The sequence below is a fragment of the Pongo pygmaeus genome, chromosome 20 (assembly GCF_028885625.2).
Source record: "Pongo pygmaeus isolate AG05252 chromosome 20, NHGRI_mPonPyg2-v2.0_pri, whole genome shotgun sequence".
Classification (NCBI taxonomy): domain Eukaryota; kingdom Metazoa; phylum Chordata; class Mammalia; order Primates; family Hominidae; genus Pongo; species Pongo pygmaeus.
The window spans coordinates 56,202,811-56,230,785 of record NC_072393.2 but is presented as its reverse complement, the minus strand read 5'-3'; the positions used below and the strand labels follow the sequence as shown (position 1 = coordinate 56,230,785).

The following is a 27,975-nucleotide window of genomic DNA, read 5'->3' as shown; positions in this document are numbered from 1 at the left end:
AGTCGTACGTAAATTATAGTGTGATGAGACTGAAGCGAGAGAAACAGACAGTTACAAAGAATTACAACACAGCGGTTAGCACATAGCCCTATAAGATACTGGGATGTTCCTGTGGGAACCCAACAGAGCGAATTGCCAGCTCCGGCTCAGCTCGGTGGAAATCGGAGAACGTTTACTGCAGGAGAGGCTTTAAGAACTTGTTCTTGCAAGAAAAGTAGGTGTTTTCTGAAAGCAGTAGTGGGGAAAAGGTAGAAGGAAGAGCAAATAGCAAGTCACAGTTGGGGCCAGTTGCGGTGGCTTACGCCTGTAATCCCAGCACTTTGGGAGGCCGAGGCGGGAGGATCACGAGGTCAAGAGATCGAGACCATCCTGGCCAACACGGTGAAACCCCGTCTCTACTAAAAATACAAAAATTAGCTGGGTGTGGTGGCACGCGCCTGTAGTCTCAGCTACTCGGGAGGCTGAGGCAGGAAAATCGCTTGAACCCGGGAGGCAGAGGTTGCAGTGAGTCGAGATCGTGCCACTGCACTCCAGCCTGGCAACAGAGTGAGACTCCATCTCAAAAAATAAATAAATAAGTAAAAAATATAAGTCACCGGCGGGAACTATTAACACGTTTTTTATTTTTTATTTTTTGAGACAGAGTCTCGGTCTGTTGCCCAGGCTGGAGTGCAGTGGTGCGATTTTGGCTCACTACAACCTCTGCCTCTCGGGTCAAGTGATTCTCCTGCCTCAGCCTCCCGAGTAGCTGAGATTACAAGCCCCAGCCACCATGTCCGGCTAATTTTTTTGTATTTTTAGTAGACACAGGGTTTCACCATATTGGCCAGGCTGGTTTTGAACTCCTGACCTCAAGTGATCCACCTGCCTTGGCCTCCCAAAGTGCTGGGATTATAGGCATGAGCCACCGTGCTTGGCCTAACACATTTTTTAATAATAGCAAACACTTATATGGTGTTTTCTATCTGTCACATACTGTTCTAATGGCTTTACTTCTATCTACCTATTCAAATCTCATAACCTGATAGAGTACTTATTATGGCCCCATGTACTTATTATCACCCCATGTACAATGAGGAAACTGAGGCACAGAGAGGTTAATGACTTGCAAAGCTCTGATAATAACTTGTATTTAATATCAAATTTCAGCTTCCTCAAAACCTTTGGAGACAATTATATAAGCCAGGATAAGTAGTTATGCTTCAGTAACAAACACCCCCCCAACCTCCTTCATGGCTTATAGCAATGAAGACTTACTCCTTGTTCATGTGTGTTCCATATAAGGACTTTATGCAAAATAACCCCCAAATGTGGAAGGAGACAATAAACCAAAAAAGAGGGAGACAAACACAGTTCATTGGTAAGGGGTGATTTATTTGGGGAACTTACAAAGGGAAGCATGGTCTTGGGTGGCAGCAAGACAGGTCTATCTCCACACAGTTACTCCCTAATCCTAAGGCTTATCTCACATAGGGAAGGGGAATACTTACTTTAGCAAGACAATTAAGGGTTAAGACAATTAACCCTCCAGAACAGGCAAGAATGCTGTTTGTGTCATAGCCTATAATTTGTGTGACAGCATCAAGGTTGACATGTTCTTACACTAGGGACAGTAAGTAAAGTAGAAATCAGAAGGAATTCCCAGGACTGGGATTAATCAGAAGTCAACATGGCGGATTACCATCCAAGATGGAGTCACCTTTGTCTCCACAGTGTGACATGCCTATTATAGATTAGCTGAGGCTCTGCTCCATGCCACCCTGACTCTAGAGCCTCAGCTGACAGTACAACCTGTGCTTGGAGCATTTGGTTATCGGGACATAAGGAAAAAGGAGCAAACTTGGCAGCGGTAAAATGAAGTGGTTGCAAATATGAGCTGGACCTGGATTCAAGTCCTGCCTCTGTCCTCGACTAGCTCTGGGAGCTTGGGGGGATGACATAAATCCTCTATCTCAGTGTCCTTGTCTGTAAAATAGGGAGAGCAATGCCTTCTTCATAGGGTGGTGGTGTCAGCTCAGTCAACTAGTAAAGCTCACAACATGTTGTCAATAAGTAACACCTATTATTATTTCATTCTGGCAATGAGCCATCTAGCTTTTGCTCATGAGCACATATATGGTTTACACTTTTTTTTTTTTTTTTTTGAGAGAGGGTCTTGCTCTCTTGCCCAGGCTGGCACCATCACAGCTCACTGCAGCATTGCCCTCCTAGGCTCAACTGATCCTACCTTAGCCTCCCGAGTAGCTGGGTCTACAGGTGCTCACCACTATGCTTGGCTAACTTTTATATTTTCTGTAGAGATAGGGGCCTCGCTATGTTGCCTGCTGGTCTCAAACTTCTGAGTGCAAGTGATCCTCCATCTTTAGCTTCCCTCTTTGAAATCCCAAAGTGCTGGGATTTCAGGTGTGAACCACTGCACCCAGCCTGGCAATACTTTTAGTGTTTTACGATTAAGCCTCATATGAGGTTTTGATTATATGGACATACATAAACACAGTAAGAAGCCAGTAATTCTTTAACATTGTCACTATTGTTGTTCAATATGAATATATGCTTAATTTATTAAGCTTATCTAGAAATGACTGGTTACAGAATTTTTTTTTGTAAGCTTTCTCAGCATCTAGGGTTACTGAATGTTATTAAAAGTCTTTTTAGTGTATCTATAGATATGGTTGCATATTGATATATTCAGAAAGGTCAAAAGATAAATTGCGTAATGTCCTAATATCAAACCATCCTTACACTCCTGAACACACATCTCCCAGCTCCCAGAATAGGCTCCATTGCCTTTACCACACTGCCCTTTAAGAAGTGATGGGTGAAACTGAGGCAAACAGGAAGGCAGATGCCCAGGGAAATTGAGTAACAGTGGTTCAATTCATTCACCATCAGTTTACACAGGGCCAACTTTTATCTGTCCTGAAGACTTCAGCCATGGTATGAGAAATTTGGATTAAATGGACAATGGCATCGCCTCTACCTAAAACAGGGATATTCGCGTGCCAGTACAGTCAGGCATGTCCCAAATACCAGTTTTCCTCCAAAAGCTGTTGTGTATGTATCTAAATACAGTCTTACTCCTGCCCTGCATCCTGCTCCCAGACTCCATTTCCCAGCTTTCCCTCGCAGTCAGAGCCCTTAGGCCGGGAGGAGCATGAGCCTCAATGGTTTCTGGGAAATGTAGTCCAGCTGCGATGCCGAGTTTAAAGTACCGGGACTTACGGTTCCGAGACAGGGACCGCGCAGGCGCGTTCCGGGACCCGGCGGAGGAAGGGAAGGCCTGGCTGTCCAGCGGAATCCACCTGGACGCACGGACCTCGCGGACCCGACCGGAGCAGGTGGGTGCAGGCCGGGCCAGACAGGCTAGCAGAAGCTCCGGGGGCGGGCCCGAGTTGGGTCTGGGTGGGAGTGGGGAGGGCGCTGTGGGTGACGCGCCACCCCCCGCTTGTCACTCCCTGAGTCCCACCTAGTATCAGCGCGGCTCAGACGCCTTGGCGCGCAGGAATTGGGCGCCTGCTGTTTGCCAGGAGTCCGGCGGAGCGTGGGACTGCTGCGATCCCTAGGAAGGGGAACCTACCTTTCCTCACTTTGCAGTTGAAAAACCTGAGACTCGGGGAGACTGCGATTTCTCTCAGGCTGGTAGAGCTGCAACCCAGATTCTGACCCCAGAACCCGAGAGCAGCACTGCACGGGCACAGACTCGGTCTCGGCTCCCCTTATCCTGAGCATCTGTTCTTCCCTCTCTGGGTCTCCCATCTCTCTTTGATCTTCCCCTCACCCTCGCCGCCCCAGGTCCTGTCCCCGTCTCGCTGGGTCTCTGTCCCCACTCTCTCTGCGTGTCTCTCCCCCTCTCTGTGGGTCTCTGTCGCCCTCTCTCGGTCTCTGCGCCCTCCCACTCCCCAGCCCTTCTAGCGAATCTCTGTTTTCCAAAGACAAGGTCATTTTCTTACATAACCATAGCACCACGATCACAATGAGGAAATTAATATTGATGTAATACTAATAGCTAATCTATAGACTTTATTCAAATTTTTGATTATTCTTCCAATAATGTCTTTTTGTCTTTTTTTTTTTCTTTTTCTTTTTCTTTTTCTTTTTTTGGAGACAAAGTCTTGCTCTGTCACCCAGGCTGGAGTGCAGTGGCACAATCATAGCTCACTGCAGCCTCGACCTCCTGGGCTCAAGAGATCCTCCCACTTCAGTCTTCTGAGTAGTCGGGATTACAAGCACATGCCACCATGCCCGGCTAATTTAAAAAAATTTTTTTTTGTAGAAACGGGGTCTCACTATGTTGCCTGGGCTGGTCTCAAACTCTTGGGCTCAAGCGATCCTCCCACCTCAGCCTCCCAAAGTGCTGGGATTATGGCTGGCTCCAATAATGTCCTTAATGGCCGAAGGAAATCCTAGGTCACACATTGCTCGCATTGTTGCGTCTCCTTCAGTCTGGAACCGGTTTTCAGTCTTCTTTTGGAAGTTCCGAAGATTACAGACCATGTACTTGCATGTCCCTCAGTCTGGGTTTGTCTGGTGCTTCTTCATAGTTAGATTTAGGTCACACGCTTTTGGCAGGGATGCCCTAGAAGTGATCCTGTCTCCTCATCAGACTGGGGACTCTGGGCTCGGCTTGTCCCACCACACACCACATCAGCCTCACTCACATGGGTAAGGTGGCATCTGCCAAATTTCTCCTCTCTAAAGTTTCCCTGGTCTGGGCACGGTGGCTCACACCTGTAATCCCAGCACTTTGGGAGGCCAAGGGGGGTGGATAACCCGAGGTCAGGAGTTCGAGACCAGCCTGGCCAACATGGTGAAACCCCATCTCTACTAAAAATACAAAAAAATTAGCCTGGTGTGGTGGCACACACCTGTAATCCCAGCTACTCGGGAGGCTGAGGCAGGAGAATCGCTTGAAGCTGGGAGGTGGAGGTTGCAGTGAGCCGAGATCATGCCACTGCACTCCAGCCTAGGCGGCAGAGCGAGACTCCATCTCAAATAATAATAATAATAATAATAATAATAATAATAATAATACAAAAATTAGCTGAGCTTGGTGGCGGGCTCCTGTAACCCCAGCTACTCAGGAAGCTGAGGCCTGAGAATCACTTGAAACCCAGGAGGTAGAAGTTTCAGTGAACCAAGATTGCCTCACTGCACTCCAGCCTGGGTGACAGAGCGAGACTCTGTCTCAAAAATAAAATAAGGCCAGGTGTGGTGGCTCACGCCTGTAATCCCAGCACTTTGGGAGGCTGAGGCGGGTGGATCACCTGAGGTCAGGAGTTCGAGACCAGTCTGGCCAACATGGTGAAACCCCATCTCTACTAAAAATACAAAAAATTAGCCACGTGTCGTGGTGGATACCTGTAATCCCAGCTACTCGAGAGGCTGAGGCAGGAGAATTGTGTGAACCCAGGAGGCGGAGGTTGCAGTGAGCTGAGATTGAGTCACTGCACTCCAGCCTGGGCAAAAAGAGCGAAACTCTGTCTCCAAATTAATAAATTAATTATTTAAATAAGATAAAAAAGTTACCCTGTTCTTTTTGTAATTAACAAGCGATTCATGGGGATAAAGTTAAGACTCTCTTCCTCATTTTCTCATCAAAACCTCGTGCACTAGGCCAGGTGTGGTGGCTCACACCTGTAATCCCAGCACTTTGGGAGGCTGAAGCGGGCGAATCATGAGGTCAGGAGATTGAGACCATCCTGGCTAACATGGTGAAACCCTGTCTCTACTAAAAAAAAAAAAAAAATTAGCCAGGAGTGATGGCAGGTGCCTGTAGTCCCAGCTACTCAGGAGGCTGAGGCAGGAGAATGGCGTGAACCTGGGAGGTGGAGCTTGCAATGAGCCGAGATCGCGCCACTGCACTCCAGCCTGGGTGACAGATAGAGACTCTGTCTCAAAAAAAAAAACCAAAACACCTCGTGCACTAGTTTCAGCATTCAGGTGTGTGTGTTCTGTGTAGCCGGGGATGTGTGTGGCTCCTTGCCTGGGAAATGTGTGTGAGGCGCTGCATCTTTTCATTTTGTGGACTGTATTAGTTTCCCATGGCGCTGTAACAAATTGCCACACACTTAAAATGACACAATTTTATTATATTACAATCCTGGAGGCCAGAAGTCGGAAGCGGGATTCAAAGGGATCAAGGGGTCAGCACAGCCATGCTCCCTCCAGAGGCTCCAAGGACGCATCTGTTTCGCTGCCTTGTTGCCAGTTTCCAGGGCCCTGCTTTCCTTGGCTTGTAGCCCTTTCCTCTGTCGTCAAAGCCAGCAGCGTAGTATCCTCTCGGCCTCTGCTGCTCTCTGCTTCTGGCGCGTGGCCTTCTTCTGCCCTGTGCCAGACTCTCCTCTGCCCCGTGTCAGACTCTCCTCTGCCCCCTCTTATAAGGACACTTGTGAAGGCATTTAGGGCCCGCCCAGATAATCCAGGATAATTCCCCCCATCTAAAGATCCTTCACTTAATCCCTTCTGCAAAGTCTCTTTTCCCTATAAGATAAGATTTGTAGGTTCCAAGGATATCTTTGGGGGCTGTTATACAGCCTATCTACCCCACCAGGCAGGAAGTCCCAGTTTATGGAATAAAGTTTTAAGAATCTTTGCCAAGGCTGGGTGTGGCGGCTCATGCCCGTAATCTCAGCACTTTGGGAGGCCGAGGTGGGAGGATTGCTTGAGCCCAGGAGTATGCGACCAGCCTGGGCAACATAGAGAGACCCTGTCTGTATTATTAAAAAATAATAAATTATATAAATAAATAAATAACCCCTGGCCCAGGCGCAGTGGCTCAGGCCTAAAATCCCAGCAATTTTGGAGCCCGAGGTGGGTGGATCACCTGAGGTCAGGAGTTCGAGGCCAGCCTTGCCAACATGGTGAAACCCCATCTCTACTAAAAATGTAAACATTAGCCAGGCATGGTGGCAGGTGCTTGTAATCCCAGCTATTCAGGAAGCTGAGGCAAGAGAATTGCTTGATCCTGGGAGGCAGAGGTTGCAGTGAGCCGAGATGGCACCACTGCACTCCAGCCAGCCTGGGACACTGAGCGAGACTCCATCTAAAAAAAAAAAAAAAAAAAAAAAAAGATAAGAGATGGGGTGGCCCTGTGGCTAGACTTCTCTGAAACTTTTTGTCTCCGTGAACTTAAGCAAGTCTTGACCTCTTGTGCCTCAATGTCCTCATCTAGGGATAACCATAGTTCCCATGTCCGAGAGCTGTTGTGTCGGGGAGGTGAGACAGCCTCATGGTTGTTGGCTGTTGTCACTGGTATGGAATGGGGGCCTCAGGTGGCCTGTCCTGGGACTTTGCTTTGACTCTTAAGGGACCATGGCCCCTTTTGTGACCAGGAGTCTTGGGGAAAGCATCTGTCTGTCAGGGTCACAAATGACCCTTTTTCTGCTGTGGTCTCCTCCTCCAGCTCTTCAGGCCCTGGCGTGGACCCTTCTCCCACAGGCACATGCCCAGGACCCAGCAATGGCCAACGGGACCCTGATGGCTGAGGGCCAGGTGAGTCTGGGCTTCCTCTTCCCCAAGGTGACTTTGTGGACTCCAGTGGGCCCTCTTCATCCCTGTGCATGATCTCAAGGTGTCCTGACTCTTCCAATACTGGGAAAGGGGGTATGAGGAGACGGGAGCTGGGCAGTGCAGAGGGGCAGGGGGCAGAGGCAGAATGCTCTGAGCTGGGACCGTGTCACGCAGTCTAAACATTTTGCATCTAACACTGCAGCCTTTCGGTTACCAGGCAGAGTGGACAGTGGATGGTTTTGCTTCATCCCTGAGCCTCATCCCTGGAGTCAGGAATGGGGGTCAGGATCAGGGATGGGGTCTGGGATAGAATGGGACTTGTGAATATCTCCTGCACACAAGAGCTTGACAGTTTTTTCTTTAAGTATTTCTTAGGGCTGTCACTTAGAGCTGTGCGGGTTATGCACTGCACAAGCGTGCCTCATCCCGGGCAGGACTCCTAGCTTATACCTCATATATTGGTGGCAGTTTGCAGGCAGTTTGGTAAACTGTCATATACTAAATTAATTGGTATATTACAATGACTTCCCAACAGATGGCAGTGAAGAGTCAAGTGAAAGGGCTCCTTGTTCTACTATCTACCAAGGTGCCTATGGACGACTTTCTGCCTTAGATAGGTTCCCATAGGCCAGCTGGATTCAGGCATCCCAATTCTGCACAATCAGAATGTTCCAGCCCAGGGGGCTGTTGTGGGCTCTTGACCCCTGACACTTCTGCCCCCGAGTTCCAGAAGGATGTGCCCCTCCACAGAGTGAAACTGGCCCTTGCAGGAATCATTGACCTTCAAGGATGTGGCTGTGGACTTCACCCTGGAGGAGTGGGGCTGGCTGGAGCCTGGCCAGAGGGAGCTGTACCGAGACGTGATGCTGGAGAACTACCGGAACCTTCTCTCCCTGGGTGAGGCCCCTCCGTCTGCCCTCCCCCGGGGGAGGCCTGATGCCCCCTGGCACCCTCTCTGATGCCCCCTAGCACTCTCTCTGATGCCCCCTGGCACCCTCTTCTCATTCATGTCCATCCCCTGCCATCTGGGGGCCTCTGTGCTCCTCTTACTGGTCCCTCACGCCTGGCCTCTCCCTTTGTCTCTTTCTGCCGGCCAGTCTTGGAGTCCCAGCAGCCAGGAGGGCCCGAGTCCCTTGGCCTGTCCTGTAAAATACGAATCCCACACACTCTTCAGCCTGTGTCCCCAGCTGCTGCTGCTTCTTCTTCTTTTTTTTTTTTTTTTTTGAGATGGAGTCTCACTCTGTCACCAGGCTGGAGGGCAGTGGCGCGATCTCAGCTCACTGTAATCTCCATCTCCTGGGTTCAAGCAATTCCCCTGTCTCAGCCTCCTGAGTAGCTGGAATTACAGGCACGCACCACCATGCCGGCTAATTTTTGTATTTTTAGTAGAGACAGGGGTTCGCTGTATTGGCCAGGCTGGTCTGGAACTCCTGACCTCAGGTGATCGGCCCACCTCGGCCTCCCAAAGTGCTGGGATTACAGGCATCAGCGACCATGCGGTCATCCAGCTGCTTCTAATGCTTTCCCTTCCACATATGGTGACCTCCCTGTCCCCAGACTTCAGGCTCCACACTGCAACGCCCGATCCAGAATCTCAGGCTCCAAGTGCCTCCTGGACATGTTCCCAATCAACAGGTCCCAATCTGACCTGAGCATCTTCCCCCGGAGCATATAAACTCTGTCCCCTAGCGTGTCTCCAAGATCCTGCACTTGCTCACCTTCCTGCCTCCAGGCATAGCCCTCCCCACCTCCCGCCCCTCACATTCACCCCATGCTGGGCTCATTTCACCCACTGTCCTGCTTCTCTTCCTCCAGGTCCCCACCTCTGGTTGGCCCCACATCCCCCCTGGTCTCCAGACCAGACCCCCGGGCACCATCCTCGGCCCTGTCTTGCTTAGTTTGAGCTGCTCTAACAAAATGCTGTAAACTGGGTAGCTTCTAACAGCAGAAATTTATGTCAGAGTTGGCCGGGCACGGTGGCTCATGCCTGTAATCCCAACACTTTGGGAGGCCAAGGCGGGTGGATCACGAGGTCAGGAGATCTAGACCATCTTGGCTAACACGGTGAAACCCCATCTCTACTAAAAATACAAAAAATTAGCCGGGCATGGTGGTGGGTGCCTGTAGTCCCAACTACTCGGGAGCTGAGGCAGGAGAATGGTGTGAACCCAGGAGGCGGAGCTTGCAGTGAGCCGAGATTGCGCCACTGCACTCCAGCCTGGGCGACAGAGCGAGACTCCGTCTCAAGAAAAAAAAAAAAGAACTTTATGTCAGAGTTTTGGAGGCTGGGAAGTCAAAGATGAAGGCGACAGCAGACTCGGTGTCTGGTGAGGACGCTTCCTGGTTCATAGACGGCACCTTCTCTCTTTTTTTTTCTTTCTTTCTTTTTTTTTTATTGAGACAGAGTCTCACTCTGTCACCCAGGCTGGAGTGCAGTGGCGCAATCTTGGCTCACTGCACCTTCCACCTCCCAGGTTCAAGCGATTCTTCTGCCTCAGCCTCCCCAGATAGCTGGGACTACTGGTGCCCACCACCACACCCAGCTAATTTTTTTGGTATTTTTTAGTAGAGAGGGGTTTTCACCATGTTGGCCAGGCTGGTCTTGAACTCCTGACTTCAGTGATCCACCCACCTTGGCCTCCCAAAGTGCTGAGATTTACAGGCATGAGCCACCATACCCGGCCGACAGAGGCTGCTGTCTATAGCCTCACAGGGTGGAGCAAGAGAGCTCTCTGGAGTGTCTTTTGTAAGGGCACTAATCCCCACCACGAGAGCTCCACCCCCATGACCTAATGGCCTCCAAAAGGCCCCAGCTCCTAACACCATCACCTGGGATTAGGTTTCAACTTATGCATTTTAGGGGGACACCAGCAATTCTGCTCATAACATCTACTTCCCCTTGTCCAGGGGACCCCTCAGGCCACAGCCCTGCCCCTCCTAACCCCTCCTTACCGTCCCCACAGCCCCAGCCCTGCCCAGGCCTCGTCTCACCCCTGCACATCAGCACAGCCCGCTTGCTGGTTTCAGTTCCCTCCTTCCTGGGCCTCTCATTCTCCATCTCTATGTTCCCCTGTACGTAGCTGTGGTGATGTGACATCTCCATCCTCAGCCCTCCTCACTCACACACTTTCTCTGGACAAACTCACCAAAAATGTGGCTTAGGCTGGACCCAGTGGCTCACGCCTGTAATCCCAGCACTTTGAGAGGCCGACGCGGCTGGATCATTTGAGGTCAGGAGTTTGAGACTAGCCTGGACAACATGGTGAAACCCCATCTCTACTAAAAATACAAACATTAGCTGGGCATGGTGGCGGGCGCCTGTAATCCCAGCTACTTGGGAGGCTGAGGCAGGAGAATCACTTGAACCTGGGAGGCGGAGGTTGCAGTGAGCCGAGATTGCACCACTGCACTCCAGCCTGGGCAACAGAGTGAGACTCTGGCTCAAAAAAAAAAAAAAAGTGGTCTCATTAAAAACGTGGCCTAAACTTCTCCATCAGGGTCCCCAAGACCACCACAGGTGAGTGATTCGTTAGTGGATGCCAGGGACTCAGCCCTTAGTTAAACGCTCAGTGATGGTTTATTACAGAGAAAGGAGACAGCACAGCTGGCAAAGGGGAAGGGCACCCAGGGCGACATCCAGGAGAAACCAAACGCAAGCTTCCAGAACCTTCTCTCAGTGGAGCCACATAGGATGCGTTTAATTCTCCCGGCAACAAGATGTGACAACACATGTGAAATGCTATCACCAGAGAAGATCACCAGAGACTCAATGCTCAGCATTTTTTTTTTTTTTTTAACAGGATCTCTCTATATTGCCCAGGCAGGTCTTGAACTCCTGGGCTCAAGCTATCCTCCAGCCTCTGCCTCCCTACGAGCTGGGATTACAAGCGTGAGCCATTGTGCCCGGCTGTGCTCAGGGTTTTTCCTGGGGGTTGGTCACACAGCCCCCTCTACGAAAATGTACCCAAATTTTAGACTCCTGGGAAAAAAGCAGGTGTTCAACGTAAACCATGGTGTTTGCACAAACAGTTTAGGGCTGGGCACAGTGGCTCACACCTGTAATCCTAGCACTTCGGGAGGCCAAGAGAGGAGGATCGCTTGAGCCCAGGATTACGAGGCCAGCCTGGGCAACATAGTGAGACCCCCATCTCTAAAAAAAATTAAAATAAAAATTAAAACCACAAGCAGCTGAGGCTCTAGTGAGCTCCACATCAGTTAGGAAATTCTGGGAACCCTCCTAAAGTCCAGGTTGCTGGACCTCAGCCTCGGGCCTACCTGGCTAGCAGGCCTTTCCAAAGGGAGCATCTCAGGCTGGCTGTGTTCACCCTTTTCCACACATCCACAATGGTGTCCCTTCAATGTGTCCCATGAGTTTCAACCTTGTGTAGCTCGTGGCCTCCAGAATACCACCGTGGGGAAGGCTCAGGACCCCACACTCCCTGTCTCCCCTGAGCAGGTCATGTCACCCCCAAACTCACTCCTCCTTCAGGTCTCCCATCTCAGAGACAGACTCCTGCCCACCCAGGGACCAGGCCAGGCCAGGGCACTGACTTTTTTTGTTTTTTTTTGTTTTTGAGACGGAGTCTCGCTCTGTCTCCCAGGCTGGAGTGTAGTAGCATGATCTCAGCTCACTGCAACCTCTGCCTCCTGGGTTCAAGTGATTCTCCTGCCTCAGCCTTCTGAGAAGCTGGGATTACAGGCATGCACCACCACACCCAGCTAATTTTTGTATTTTTAGTAGAGACGGGGTTTCACCATGTTGGCCAGGCAGGTCTCGAACTCCTGACCTCAAGTGATCCGCCCACCTCAGCCTCCCAAAGTGCTGGCGTTCCAGGTATGAGCCACCACACCCAGCCCAGGGCACTGTCTTTACCGTCTCTTTCGTACCCGTATGTGTCCTGGCCCTGACACCCTCCCCAGTGTCACCACTTTCTGTTCCCCTACTGCCTCTGTGCTGATCAGAGGAAGGTTGTCTTTTTTTTTGAGATGAAGTTTAGCTCTTGTTGCCCAGGCTGGAGTGCAGTGGCGCGATCTCAGCTCACCACAACCTCCACCTCCTGGGTTCAAGCGATTCTCCTGCCTCAGCCTCCCGAGTAGCTGGGATTACAGGCATGCGCCACCACATCCGGCTAATTTTGTATTTTTAGTAGAGACAGGGTTTCTCCATGTTGGTCAGGCTGGTCTCGAACTCCCAACCTCAGAGATCCGCCCACCTTGGCCTCTCAAAGTGCTGGGATTACAGGCATGAGCCACCACGCCTGACCTTGTCTTTTTTTCCTTTTTTTTGAGACAGTCTCACTGTTGCCCAGGCTGGAGTGCAGTGGTGCAATCTCAGCTCACTGCAGCCTCCACTTCCCAGGTTCAAGTGACTCTCCTGCCTCAGCCTCCCAAGTAGCTGGGATTACAGGCGCATGCCACCACACCCGGGTAATTCTTGTAATTTTTAGTAGAGACAGGGTTTCACCGTGTTGGTCAGGCTGGTCTCGAACTCCTGATCTCAAGTGATCCACTGGCTTCGGCCTTGAAAAGTGCTGGGCTTACAGGTGTGAGCCACGGCGCCTCGCCAGAAGGTTGTCTTTAAGGTGGCATCTGTGACAGCACATGTGTCTGCTCACGGGCAGGAGCAGTAGGGGCATGGGGGAGTGTATCCTGCTGCTGCCACAATACACAACCACAAACGTGGTGGCTTATGACAACAGCCATCAGTTCTTTCATGATTCTGGACCAGAGTCTAAAACCAAGGTGACAGCTGGGCCACGCTGCCTCCAAAGGCTCCAGGGGAGGGTCCTTCCTCACCTCTTCCAGCACCTGGTGCCTCCTGGCATTTCTTGGCTGGTAGCCGCCTCCCTTCTTTCTCTGCCTCTGTGTCATGTGGCCTCTTCCCTCCGTGTCTGTGTATCCTCTTCTTCTTCTATTTTTTTTTTTTTTTTTTGAGACGGAGTCTTGCTCTGTTGCCCAGGCTGGAGTGCAGTGGCACGATCTCATCTAGGGAGGCAGAGGTTGCAGTGAGCTGAGATCATGCCACTGCACTCCAGCCTGGGAACAGAGCGAGACTGTCTCCAAAAAAAAAAAAAAAAAAAGACCTTAGTGGCAATGTCTTCTTGGGCACCAGCACCCAGGTCAGAGGCTGTTTGGCTCTAACCACAGCAGGGCTGTTACCTGGTGAGCTCAGTGCAGGCCAAGAGGGACAGGGCAGGTAGAGGTGCAGGCAGGGGAGTGGTTACAGGGATGGGTGGTAAATGCCAGGCTGGGGAGTGGAAGGTGAAATCATGGGAGGCAATGCATGGTGAGGGGGCTGCAGTATCAGAGGATTAGCTGTCCTGGGTCCCTGCTCCTCTATCCCCTGGTTGCAGCAGTTAGAGACAGACCCCGTGGTTCACCCAGCCACCAAGCCACGCTCTAGGGCACCCTCCTTTTCCACGGAAGGATAGCTGGAGTCAAGAATTGGAGAAAGGTCAGGCACAGTGGCTCATGCCTGTAATCCCAGCACATGGTGAGGCTGAGGTGGGAGGATTGCTTGAGGTCAGGAGTTCGAGACCAGCCTGGGCAACATAGCAAGACCTTGTCTCTACAAAAAACGTAAAAATTAGTGGGATGTGGCAGCGTGCACCTGTAGTCCCAGCCACTCGGGAGGCTGAGGTGGGAGGATGGCTTGAGCCCAGGAGATCAAGTCTGCAGTGGGTTGTGATTGTGCAACTTCACTCCAGCCTGGGCAACAGAGCAAGATCCTGTCTCAAAAAATAAAATTAAAATAATAAGATAAAGTATAGTGGAGAAAGTCCCTGGGAGGCTGGGATGTGGGAGGGGGTGTCTGACACCAAGATGTGGAGATTTGTGTCATCAGAGATGAAGGCTGTGACCATAGGCCTGGGCACCTAAGACAGAGGGAGGACGGGATCCTTGTATGAGAGGAGTCCCGGAGTCACCCTGGATTGTAACTGTGTCCAGGTCTGCCTCCCCCTTCAGCCTGAGACCCCCTCAAGCACAGGGGAGTGTCCAGATCATTTCTGTATCTCCAGCAGTGCCAGGGACTGGCACAGGGAGACCGGGAGGCCCTTGAGCATGTTTTTTTGTTTGTTTGTTTGTTTTTTAGACAGAGTCTTGCTCTGTCACCCAGGCCAGAGTGCAGTGGCGCGATCTCGGCTCATTGCAACCTCCACCTCCCAGGTTCAAGCAATTCTCTGCCTCAGCTTCCTGAGTAGCCAGGATTACAGGTGCTTGCCACCACGCCCGGGTAATTTTTGTATTTTTAGTAGAGACAGGGTTTCACCATCTTGGCAAGGCTGGTCTTGAACTCCTGACCTCGTGATCCACCCACCTTGGCCTCCTAAAGTGCTGGGATTACAGGCGTGAGCCACTGTGCCTGGCCAGGCATGTTTGTTGAAACAAAATTCGTCTCCTCCTCACCCCTAGTCTAGTCACCTCTTGGCTCACCTCCTCCAGGAAGTTTCCTTTGATTTCTCCACCCTCTGTGACTTCCTGCAGTGTTGTGTGTTTCTTCCATTCCTGCTCACACAACACTAGACTGTGCCTCGGTTTCCTGCCTGAAGGGTGAAAATGAGGTAATACATTTAACCAGCTTAGAAACATGCCTGGCATGTAATCTGCGCTTAATAGACATTCGCTTTTTAGTATCACCCTGACTATTGTAATTATCTCATGTTTTAATCAGGGATGGTATGTTTGTCTACAGTGATTCAAGACAGTTTCATCAAAACGAAAATGTTTGGGCTGGGTGCAGTGGCTCATGCCTGCAATCTCAGCACTTTGGGAGGCCAAGGCGGGTGGATCACCTGAGGTCAGGAGTTTGAGACCAGCCTGGCCAACATGGTGAAACCCGTTTCTACTAAAAATACAAAAAAATTAGCCGAGCATGGTGGCGGGCACCTGTAATCCCAGCTACTTGGGAGGCTGAGGCAGGAGAATTGCTTCAACCCAGGAGACGGAAGTTGCAGTGAGCCGAGACCACACCATTGCACTCCAGCCTGGGCAACAAGAGTGAAACTCCATCTAAGAAAGAAAAAAGGAAACGTTCAGGGTGGGTGGATCACTTGAGCCCAAGAATTCGAGATCAGCCTGGGCAACATAGCGAGACCCCATCTCTACAAAAAATTTGAAAATTAGCCAGGCATGGTGGTGCATGCCTGTAGTCCCAGCTATTCAGGAGGCTGAGGTGGGAGGATCACTTGAGCCCAGGAGGTCAAGGCTGCAGTGAGCCATGATTGTGCCACTGCACTTCGGCCTGGGCAACAGAGCAAGACCCTGTCTCAAAAAAAAAAAAAGTGAATGTTTTAACTTATGTATTTAGAAGTCTTGAGATGGACGCTTTGGGCATCAATGAATCTAAAACAGAGTTGTCCATCAGAAATAAGATGCAACCCACTTAGGTAATTTTACATTTTTTGATGGTCACGTTAAAAAAAATAAGAAACAAATGAAATTAATTTTAATAATACATTTTATTCACCTCAAGCTATCTAAAATCGTATCATCTTGACACACTGAAATAATAATCGATTAACAAATGATTGAGAGATTTTACTGTTTTTTTCTTTAGTAAGTCTTCGAAACACAGAAGACAGTGTTTTTTACACTGTCACAGTGCAGTTAACTCGAACAGCACAGACCCGGAGCCTTAAACAGCTTTGTCAGAGCTCAGCCTCTCTGCAGTGTGCTAAGCACTCAACAAATAAGTTGGCTCAGCCTCTCTGCAGTGTGCTAAGCACACAACCAATAAGTCTTGTGTTGGCCATTTGTACTTCTAATTATTAGGCGCTCAATGCATGCACCTTCCCTGCAGACCTCCCTGTGATTCTGGCACCCACAGCCAACTCTTGTATCTTTCCCCAGGGGCAGGGCTGCCTGGGTCCAAACCCGATGTGATCTCCCGTCTGGAGCGAGGGGAAGAGCCGAGGCAGGAGGAGAGAGAGGCCCGGCGAGTTACCTGTCCAGGTGGGTGAGAATATCCAGGAGGTGTGAGCCCTCTTCCTATCCCATCTCTCATGGCCAGTGAGGTTCACTCAGGGGTGAGACAGTGGAACACACGGGTGATCACCGTGGGCTCGGGAGTCGGGTTGTGTGGGTCCAAATCCCAGCTGATTGCTTCCTGGCTGTGTGGCCTTGGGCAAGTCACTTAGCCTCTCTGTGCTTTGATTTTTTCATCTGTGAAAAGGAGGTGACATGAGTGTCTAGGATTGGGAGGAATAAGTGAATTCACAGATACAGAGCAGAGCCCAGAGCTTGGCACAGAGTCGGTAGTGGCTTCAATGGCTGTCATCGTTATAATTCTCACCCCACCCTCCCCTTGTCCCGTCACAGCGCATCAGTCCCCAGCCTTGTCCCTCCTGCCCCTGGCCAGGCCTCCGCTTCTCTCCCCTGGACCCTCACCCCAGCCTCCTGGCCCCCAGGCTTACCCCTCCAGTCGACACTGCCCCAGGGGATCCTTCCATACTGAGAGCTAACCCCCTCCCTCCCCTGCTCACACCCTCCCCTGCTTCCCCAGTACCCCCAAGATGAAGTCCCAGCCCCTCAGCCTGGCACTCAGTGCCCTGTGTCACTCAGCCTGTGCTTTCTCTGGCCTCATCTTCACCATCCACCCCTGACTGTACCCTATGCCCTGACCTCACTGAAGCACCTGTCCGTACCTGAACCTGAATGTGTGTTGCCACCTTTGGGCCTTCACACATGCTGTTCCCTCTGTCTGGAATACCCTTCCCTGCTTTTTCTGCCTAGTGAACACCTTCATGTGTTTCAAGATGAAGCTTATAGGTCACCTCCTCCAAGTGGCCTTCCGTGATAACTAGGCCACCACTTCTCAGCGTTTTCACAGCTCCTTGCTCGAGGTGCTATTACTGCACTTGTGCATGTTGTACTTAAGAGTGTAGACTCTGAGTTCAAATCCCCTTTCTCCCACTGCGTGACTGTGGGCAAGTGACTTAACCTATTGGTGCCTCCATTTCCTTACCATTTTTTTTTTTTTTGAGATGGAGTCTTGCTCTGTCGCCCAGGCTAGAGTACAGTGGTGCGACCTGGACTCACTGCAACCTCTGCCTCTTGGGTTCAAGTGATTCTCCTGTCTCAGCCTCCCGAGTAGCTGGGATTATAGGTGCCCACCACCGTGCCTGGCCAATTTTTTGTATTTTTAGTAGAGACAGGGTTTCACCATGTTGGCCAGGCTGGTCTCGAACTCCTGACCTCATGATCCACCCGCCTCAGCCTCCCGAAGTGCTGGGATTACAGACGTGAGCCACCGCGCCCGGCCGTCCTTACCTATTAAATACGGAGAATAATAGTACCCACCTCATTGAAATGTTTGGATGATGAAATTACTTAATACACAGAACAAGCTCAGAACAGTATCTGGCACGCAGTAAGCATTTAATGAATGTTCTCTATTGCAATAATAATGATTGTTATTATCTGATATATCAGGACTCTCGCATGTAAAGAATCAAAATAGCTTAAGAAAAATTAGATTTTTTTTGACCCATATAACTAGGAAGTATTGCAGTGCAAGACTTTCAGCATAGATGAATCTAAGGCCTTAAATGGTATTGTGAGGGCTTACTTGTTCTCTCTCTCTCTCTCCCCACAACCCCCCCGCTTCCCTTTCCACATGTGTTGATTCTGTCTGTTTCTAGCTTCATTCTATCTACAGGCCTTTCCAAGTAGCAGTCAACATGGCTACCCACAGTCTCAAACTTATATTCTGCCTAATAACCCCATATATTCATCTCAGGGAAGACTCTGACTAGCTCCCTTTGGATGATGAACCAATTATTATGGCCCGAGGAATGGGGTATTATGATTGGCCAGTCTGAAGTCTGATGTCCATTGCTGAGGTGGGGGTTGGGGAGATATGTAACAGACCCACTGAGACTATAGGAAAAGGGGAGCAGTGGTGGTTCAAAGACAGGGATGCTAAAGAGATAAGTAGGATATGTCCAAAATGTCTGAATACAAGCCTGCCCCTCCGCCCTCTCTGAGGACAAGAACCAGATATCTTGTTTAGCAAAAGGTCACCCACTCACAGCACTGTGGTTGGCACATATGTAATTAATGGACATTCCACGAACAAACCCACTAGCTCCAAAAAGAAATCCATTCCCTCCACAAATTCCAAATGGTTTTGCTTTCTGCTCATCATTTCTTTTTATTCATTTATTTTTATTTTTATCTTTACTTTTTTTTTTTTTTTTTTTGAGACGGAGTCTCACTCTGTCGCCCAGGCTGGAGTGCAGTGGCGCGATCTCGGCTCACTGCAAGCTCCGCCTCCCGGGTTCACGCCATTCTCCTGCCTCAGCCTCCCAAGTAGCTGGGACTACAGGCGCCCGCCACCACGCCCGGCTAATTTTTTGTATTTTTAGTAGAGACGGGGATTCACTGTGTTACCCAGGATGGTCTCGATCTCCTGACCTCATGATCTGCCCGACTTGGCCTTCCAAAGTGCTGGGATTACAGGCGTGAGCCACCACACCTGGCCCAACTTTTGACATTTCAACGGAGTTCCTTCAAGTATGTTCTTTCCTTTTTCATATATATATATATATATATATTTTTTTTTTTTTTTTTGGGGGGACAGAGTCTCACTCTGTCGCCCAGGCTGGAGTGCAGTGGCGCTATCTCGGCTCACTGCAACCTGCGCCTCCCGGGTTCAAGTGATTCTCCTGCCTCAGCCTCCCAAGTAGCTGGGATTATGGGTGCCCGCCACCGCACCTGGCTAATTTTTGTATTTTTAGTGGAGGTAGAATTTCACCATGGTGGCTAGGTATCGGGTAGATACCTAGGAGTGGAATTGTTGAATCATAGGGTAATTCTATGTTTAACCTTTTGAGAAACTGCCAGACTATTTTCCAAAGTGGCTGTACCATGTTACATTCCCACCAGCAGTGTGTGAGGGCTCTGATTTCTCCACATCGTCACCAATGCTTGTTACTATCTGTCTTTTTTATGTAACTAGTGAATGTGAAGTGGAATCTCACGATTTTCGTTTTATTTTCCTTGATGTCTAATGATGTTGAGTATCTTTTCATGTACTTATTGGCCATTTGTATATCTTTAAAGAAATGACTATTGAGAACTTTGCCCTTTTTAATTGAGCTTTTAAAAATATTGAGTTGTGGCCGGGTGTGGTAGCTCACACCTGTAATCCCAGCACTTTGGGAGACTGAAGCGGGCGGATAATGAGGTCAAGAGATGGAGACCATCCTGGTCAACATGGTGAAACCCCGTCTCTACTAAAAATACAAAAGTTAGCTGGGTGTGGTGGCACGTGCCTGTAGTCCCAGCTACTTGGGAGGTTGAGGCAGGAGAATCACTTGAACCCAGGAGGCGGATGTTGCAGTGACCCGGGATCGTGCCACTGCACTCCAGCCTGGGCAACAGAGCGAGACTCCGTCTCAAAAAAAAATACTGAGTTGTAAGTATGCTTTATATATTCTAGAAACAAGTTCTTTATCAGACATATGATTGGAAAAAATTTTCTCCCATTCTATTAGTTGTCTTTTTGCTTCTTACTAGTGTCTTTGAAGCACAAAGGTTTAAATTTTTAATTATTATTATTTTTGAGACAGGGTCTCACCCAGGCTGGAGTGCAGTGGCGCAATCATGGCTCACTGCAGCCTCAACTTCCAGGACTTTGTTGCTCCTCCCACCTCAGCCTTCCAAGTAGCTGGGACCACAGGCGTGTGCCATCACTACCTAATTCTTGTATGTTTGGTAGAGACAGGGTTCAGCCATGTTACCCAGGCTGTTCATGAACTCCTGAGCTCAAGTGACTCACCCACCTTGGCCTCGCAAAGTGCTGGGATTACAGGTGTAAGCCAATGTGCCCAGCCTAGATTTTAATTTTGACAGTGTCCAGTTTATCTATTTTGCTTGTGTTGCTTTGTGATTTTGACACATGTCTAAGATACCATTGCCTAACCCAATGACAGAAGGATAATTTCAGGAATCTCATTTAGCATTTAGTTGTCATGTCTCTGTTTTGGGGGTCCCACAACCACCCACTGGTTTGGCGATTTTCTGGAAGGAGTCACATGACTTGGTGAGTTGTACTGACAGTTTACAGCAAAGTTTGCAACACAGGAACAGTAGGAACTAACAAAGGCAAGAGAGGTCATACACAGGTTTCCAGCCCTCCCTTTCCCTGTGTGGGTCACAAGGACGTGCATTTTTCTACTAATGCAAAACCACAGACACATGTATGAGGTGTCTCCACCCCGGGAAGCCCACTTGGAGTCTTATAGTCCAAAGTTCTTGAAGAGAGCTGGTCACGTATGCACATACCTGCTACATGAACAGCCACAGTGAGAACCCCAATCCAGGTACCAGGTGCCCATCATGCATTCATATTTACAGTCAACAATGCTGACAGCCTAGTACATCTTGACCTGTGGTCTTGAGCATATGGAAGAACATCTTACCCAGAACCTGTGTAAACATCCCAGGAGATTCCCAGAGACTGGCCAAGGGTCATTGCCATGTCTGCAGAGACAAACAAAAACTGAGTGAGATGGGCTGTGCGCTGTGGCTCATGTCTATAATCCCAGCACTTTGGGAGGCCGAGGCAGGTGGATGACTTGAGGTCAGGAGTTTGAGACCAGCCTGGCCAGCATGGTGAAACCCCATCTCTACTAAAAATACAAAAAAAAAAAAATTAGCCAGGCGTGGTGGCGCATGCCTGTACTCCCAGCTACCTGGGAGGCTGAGGCAGGAGAATGGCTTGAACCCGGGAGATGGAGGTTGCAGTGAGCTGAGATCGTGCCATTGCACTCCAGCCTGGGTGACAGAGCGAGACTCTGTCTCAAAAACAAAAAACAAAAAACAAAAAAAAAAACTGAGATGGACCTTCTGTTCACTCTTTCCTTGCACATTCCCACAAACATAGTGTGAGAAGGTCTGTGCCAAGCTCCCTTGGCAACACTGGATATCTTTAATATTTTCCAATCTAAAATGGGTAAAATAGCATCCTAATGATTTGGTTTTTTTAACTATTGCTGATGTTCAGCATCTTTACATGTATTTATCAGCCTCTTATTTTTCTTCTGTGAATTGTCTACTTATATTCTTGCCTCTCTATTTTCTTAGATTTTTTTCTATCATTTTTCTTATTGATTTGTAAAAAAAATGTACTCTATAGCATAGCTACTCAACTCTATGTATATAAACTGTTTACAACTTGGTTGTCTTCATTTTTAGAGTGTATTGAGACTATCCTTCCATGTTAGAACATGAATCTATCTACGTACACCATGCCTTTCAAAATAGCAACATCGGCTGGGCGCGGTGGCTCATGCCTGTAATCCCAGCACTTTGGGAGGCCGAGGCTGGTGGATCACGAGGTCAGGAGCTTGAGACCAGCTTGGCCAATATGGTGAAACCTCATCTCTACTAAAAATACAAAAAAATTAGCCAGGTGTGGTGGTGGGCACCTGTGGTCCCAGCAATTCAGGAGGCCGAGGCAAGAGAATTGCTTGAATCCAGGAGGTGGAGATGGCGCCACTGCACTCCGGCCTAGGCAACAGAACAAGACTCTGTCTCAAAAAAAAAAAAAAAAAAAAAAAAGAAAAGAAAAAAGAAACAAACAAAATAGCAACATCAAGTTTGAATTTTTTTTTTTTTTTTTAGGTTTACACTGCCACTTCCAAGTAATCAGCTTGCTTTTTCCTGGGACAGATGGTATTGGTATTTTCCATTTCTTTCAGACTTGGAGACGAGCTCTGTGACTATTCGAGAGACACCTCGAAAAAAGAGCATTTCTGAAGATTCAGCTTCCCCAGTAGAGGGACCTTTAAGGGCTATGCTTGGAGATGCCCAGGTGGGGAAACCCTTGGCATGTCACTATCAATCGGAGGATGCAAGAAAGCAGGAGAGGCATTTGAGGTGTTTATTTGCTACTCCCAAGGGAGACACCTCAAGGGAGAGAGGCCTTGGGTGTAACGAGCTTGGGAGAAGCCTCTGGCAGGCCTCAACCCTCATCCTGAAGCAACGGGTGCCCCATGGAGACAGGCCCCGGAAGTGGGGCAGGCCCTGGAAGAGCTTGAAACGCCAAAGGACGTTGATGGAGAAGAATCCATTTAACTGCACGGAATGCGGGAAAGCCTTCATTTACCATTCGGACTATATTCTCCATCAGCGAATTCACACGGGGGAGAAGCCCTACAAGTGCCATGACTGCGGGAAGGCGTTCAGCAACAGCTCGTATTTCATTCAGCACCACATCATCCACACAGGCGAGAAGCCCTATGCCTGCCACGCGTGTGGCAAGACCTTCACTCAGAGCTCTTCGCTTACCGAGCATCAGAGGATTCACACCGGAGAGAAGCCCTACAAATGCAAGGACTGCGGGAAGGCCTTCACACAGAGCTCATCCCTCATCAAACACCAGCGGTGCCACACCGGGGAGAAGCCCTACAAATGCGGCCAGTGTGGGAAGTTCTACTCGCAGGTCTCCCACCTCACCCGCCACCAGAAAATCCACACGGGGGAGAAGCCCTACCAATGTGGAGAGTGTGGCAAGGCCTTCTGTCACACCTCCTCCCTGACCCAACACCAGACCATCCACACTGGGGAGAAACCCTACAAATGTAACGAGTGTGGGAAAACGTTCAGCCACAGCTCATCCCTGACTCAGCACCAGCGAGTCCACACTGGAGAAAAACCCTATGAGTGCACTGATTGTGGCAAAGCCTTCAGCCACAGCTCGTCCCTGACTCAGCATCAGCGAATTCACACTGGCGAGAAGCCCTACGCGTGTCACGAGTGTGGGAAGGCTTACACGCAGATTTCCCACCTCATGAGGCACCAGAGCACTCACGTGGGGGAAAAGCCCTACGTATGCAATGAATGTGGGAAGGCTTTCAGCCACACCTCATCCTTTACTCAGCACCAGACCATCCACACTGGTGAGAAGCCCTACAAATGTACCGAGTGTGGGAAAACCTTCAGCCAGAACTCCTCCCTCACACGCCACCAGAGGATTCACACAGGGGAGAAACCCTATGAATGTAAAGTGTGTGGGAAAGCCTATACCCAGATCTCCCACCTCATTCAACACCAGAGAATTCACACTGGAGAGAGGCCCTACGAGTGCAGCGAGTGTGGGAAAGCCTTCAGCCGGAGCACGCACCTCATTGAGCACCAGAAGATCCACACTGGCGAGAAGCCCTATAAGTGTAAGGAGTGTGGGAAAACCTTCAGTCACAACTCCTCCCTCACTCAACATCAGAGGATTCACACCGGCGAGAAGCCCTACGCCTGCAAGGAATGTGGGAAGGCCTTCAACCAGAGCATCCACTTAATCCAACACCAAAGGATTCACACTGGAGAGAAGCCTTACAAGTGTAGCGACTGTGGGAGAACCTATACCCAGATCTCACACCTTCTCCAACATCAGAAGGTCCACACTGGCAGCAAACGCTACACATGTGAGGAGTGTGGAGAGGGTTTCAGCTGGAGTTCGCACCTGACTGAACACCGGAGGCTTCACACTGGCCAGGATGCCTACATCTGTGATAATTTTGAGAAAGCCTTTGCTTGGGGCACACAGCTTGCTGATCATCAGAGAACTCATGCTGATTAGACAACCTGAGTGTATAATGAGCTGGCTGTCCTGCTGTTAGGTTCCATCCCACCTTCATCAACACTAGGAACCCTAGGAAAAATTTTGCCTTCAGGAACAGATGGATCCAGGTGCATAAATGGCCTTTCAGCAATCTGCTCTTCATCAACACTAGGAACTCCCCAGAGAAGGATGCTGGCGCCATATGTTGAGATGGTTTGTTCCTTTGTTCCCTAGAGGGAAGGTGGCACAGTTTTTCACTAACTGGGACAGGTTCTGATCATTCTGGGGGCTTCCCTTGCATATTTCCTCCACCCTGCCATGTCCCTAGATTGTGGTATAGTTAGAGGGTGGTCCAAAAGGGATGCCATTTCATCTGGGACCTTCACCAACAACAGCTCTCTCCAAGCTTCTTCAACTGATTCATCCTTCCTTAAACTGGAGCCTGAGCCGGGTGCGGTGGCTCACACCTGTAATCCCAGCACTTTGGGAGGTCAAGGTGGGTGGATCACGAGGTCAGGAGATTGAGACCATCCTGGCTAACAAGGTGAAACCCCTTCTCTACTAAAAATACAAAAAATAGCTTGTAGTCCCAGCTACTCGGGAGGCTGAGGCAGGAGAATGGCATGAACCCAGGAGGCGGAGCTTGCAGTGAACTGAGATTGTGCCACTGCACTCCAGCCTGGGCAACAGAGCAAGAATCTGTCTCAAAAAAAAAAAAAGAAAGAAATTTAAACTGGAGACTGAATATTCAATGGGGGAAGTCAGCTGTAAAGATTAACCCTTTAAAGTAACATTTTTAGTTTCCTTTAAAACTTTAAGCTACAAATATCAGAATCTGCAGTTGGCTTAAACAATAAATATGTTTCATATAAATATGAATATAAATATAAATGTTTCACATATTTATAGACATTTTTAATGTCCTATTGTTTCTGTTTATTATGTTTCCAGGATCTATGCTTTACAAAGCTATTGTTCTGTTTGTTTGTTTGTTTATTTATTTATTTATTTATTTTTAAGACAGAATATTGCTGTGTTACCAGGCTGGAATGCAGTGGCATGATCTCAGCTCACTGCAACCTCCACCTCCTGGGTTCAAGCGATTCTCCTATATTAGCCTCCCAAGAAGCTGGGATTACAGGCACCTGCCACCACTCCCAGCTAATTTTTGTTATTTTTAGTAAAGGTGGGGTTACACCATGTTGGCCAGGCTGGTCTCAAACACCTGGCCTCATGTGATCCTCCTCCATCGGCCTCCCAAAGTGTTGGGATTACAGGTGTGAGCTCCTGTGCCCAGCCTACAAAGTGATTGTTTTATTAAGTGTCATGTTCTTAAGCATCACTGTTTATTCATGCCCAAGGGAAGATTTTTTATTTTGTTATTATTTTTTTGAGACAGAGTCTCGATCTGTCACCCAGGCTGGAGTGCAGTGGCGTGACCTTGGCTCACTGCAAGCCCTGCCTCCCAAGGGGGGACTTTTAATCATATTTTTAAAACATAGTATTATTTTTCATTTAATAATTATATATATATATATATTTTTTTTTTTTTTTTTGAGACAGAGTCTTGCTCTGTCACCCAGGCTGGAGTGTAATGGCAAGATCTCGGCTCACTGCAACCTCCGCCTCCCAGGTTCAAGCAATTCTTCTGCCTCAGCCTCCCGAGTAGATGGGACTACAGGTGTGCACCACCATGCCCAGCTAATTTTTGTATTTTTAGTAGAGATGGGGTTTCACCATATTGGCCAAGCTGGTCTTGAACTCCTGACCTCGTGATCCGCCCACCTCAGTCTCCCAAAGTGCTGGGATTTACAGGCATGAGCCACCGTGCCCAGCCATATATTTTTATAACAGAAAAAATTTTAGTGAAATACCATATGCTCATCATAAAGGATAATTTGGAAAGTGTAAAGAAGTATGAAATAAAAGACAAATTCCCTGTAATTCTGCAGCTCAGAGAGACTCGCCAGTCATTCTTGGGTGTGTTTCTTTATGTTTTTTATTTTTTTGTTTTTTGAGACAAAGTCTCACTCTGTCGCCCAGGTGGTGTGATCTCGGCTCACTGCAACCTCTGCCACCCAGGTTCAAGTGATTTTCCTGCCTCAGCCTCCCAAGTAGCTGGGATTATAGGCACCTGCCATCACACCTGGCTAATTTTTGTAGGTTTAGTAGAGATGGGGTTTCACCATCCTGGCCAGGCTGGTCTTGAACTCCTGCGTGATCCACCCGCCTTGGCCTCCCAAAATGTTGGGATTACAGGCGTGAGCCACTGCACCCGGCCTCTGTATGGTTTTTTTAATCTATATCCCATATCCATAGGTTTAGTTGTCAGAAATTTTGAGTCGAAAACATAAAAGCCATCGCTGACAATTTGGCCATCCTTAGAAGTCATATTGTTTTTATTGTTTATATTTCCTTTCAAATCTTTTAAACAAATATAAGTTTATTTCATTGTAATCACAATGCAGAGACTGTTTTTGCCGTCATTATGCCATGAGCATTGTCATTGTCCCATACACTTTTATCATTATTAAGGATAATGATATGCCAATGAGAAGGTGTAATTTACAAATCCATTCTCCACGTAGATTCTTCTTTAAGCTTTTGACTGACATGGGTTGTTCACCAGTTATCCCAATTACAAATAATATTATAATGAACATGTCCGTGCTCACTTCCTCTCTCCCTTTGGGGTGATTATTCCTCAAAGTAAAATTCCCACAGTGGCAATGATGGGAACCAAGGTTCCAGCCATTTTCCTGATTACTCACACAAGTTGCCACACTGCTTTCCAAAGGGCTGAACTTAACCTGCCTGCCACGGCTGGGCATGCAGACCATGGATGCACTATGTTTTTATAGCAATGAGTGTCAGCTATTTAACATATCATTAAGTCACCTTTAACAACCTGATGTTTTGCAGTTTCACGTAGCTTATGTATATTCAGCCAACATATTATCCAGTCCCTTGTTGGACATTTTGGTTGTTTCTAGCTTTTGATTTTTTTTTGGGGGGGGAAGGAGTTTCGCTCTGTCACCCAGGCTGGAGTGCAGTGGCCAGTCTCGGCTCACTGCAAGCTCCACCTCCCGGGTTCACACCATTCTCCTGCCTCAGCCTCCTGAGTAGCTGGGACTACAGGCACCCACCACCACGCCCGGCTAATTTTTATATTTTTAGTAGAGACGGGGTTTCACTCTGTTAACCAGGATGGTCTTGATCTCCTGACCTCGTGATCCACCTGCCTCGGCCTCTCAAAGTGCTGGGATTACAGGCGTGAGCCACCACACCTGGCTGCTTTTGACTTTCATATATATATACATAGTATGGAACATCCCTTTTATGAAAGGGATGAGTGCCTAACCATTTCCCAGGTGAAATCCTGGCAGTGAGATTATGGGGTCATAGGGAGAGGATTTCTGTGACCTCGAGTATGTTGCCAATGGGTTGCCAGAAGTTCTGTATCAGCTGGAACTTCTGTCAATATATGGGGCTGTGTCTCACTAGCCTTCTTCTGTGCTATTATCGTATTTTAAAGTCATTGCCCAGGTATTTCTCTTAATCTTTTGTGGCTTCTCTCATGATTGAAGTAATATTCATTGTGAATAATTCAGATGATACAAAAATGAAGAAATATTTAGTGCCCTGTAAATCTTTGTTCCAGGCCGAGTGTGGTTGCTTATGCCTGTAATCCCAGCACTTTGGGAGGCTGAGGCATGTGGATTACCTGAGGTCAGGAGTTCGAGACCAGCCTGATAAACATGGTGAAACTCTGTCTATACTAAAAATAAAAATAAAAAATTAGCTGGGTGTGGTGGTGCATACCTGTAATCTCAGCTACTTGGGAGGCTGAGGCAGGAGAATCACTTGAACCCGGGAGACAGAGGTTGCAGTGAGCTGAGATT

General features: G+C 48.8%; 1 protein-coding gene across 2 annotated transcripts; it reads left to right on the top strand.

The window, feature by feature from the left end:
• Positions 1–1,058: 1,058 nt before the first annotated feature.
• On the top strand, positions 1,059–24,979 carry LOC129020483 (zinc finger protein 883-like). Of its 2 annotated transcripts, none has more exons than XM_054464867.2 (5): positions 1,059–3,338; positions 7,403–7,491; positions 8,260–8,406; positions 16,360–16,461; positions 22,215–24,979. In XM_054464867.2, exons 3-5 carry the CDS (start codon positions 8,373–8,375, stop codon positions 24,089–24,091), a joined length of 2,013 nt encoding a protein of 670 aa, XP_054320842.2. In that variant the 5' UTR covers positions 1,059–3,338; positions 7,403–7,491; positions 8,260–8,372; the 3' UTR covers positions 24,092–24,979. The 2 variants fall into 2 exon arrangements, with proteins under 2 accessions (XP_054320842.2, XP_054320841.2); XM_054464866.2 differs by having other exon boundaries at positions 1,060–3,338; positions 8,280–8,406.
• Positions 24,980–27,975: the final 2,996 nt, after the last annotated feature.

Coding starts and splice junctions, on each gene's coding strand:
- LOC129020483 (XM_054464866.2), top strand. CDS start 7,459: ATGGCCAACGGGACCCTGATGGCTGAGGGCCAG. Junction 7,492..8,279: donor CCCTGATGGCTGAGGGCCAG/GTGAGTCTGGGC, acceptor TGGCCCTTGCAG/GAATCATTGACCTTCAAGGA. Junction 8,407..16,359: donor CCGGAACCTTCTCTCCCTGG/GTGAGGCCCCTC, acceptor ATCTTTCCCCAG/GGGCAGGGCTGCCTGGGTCC.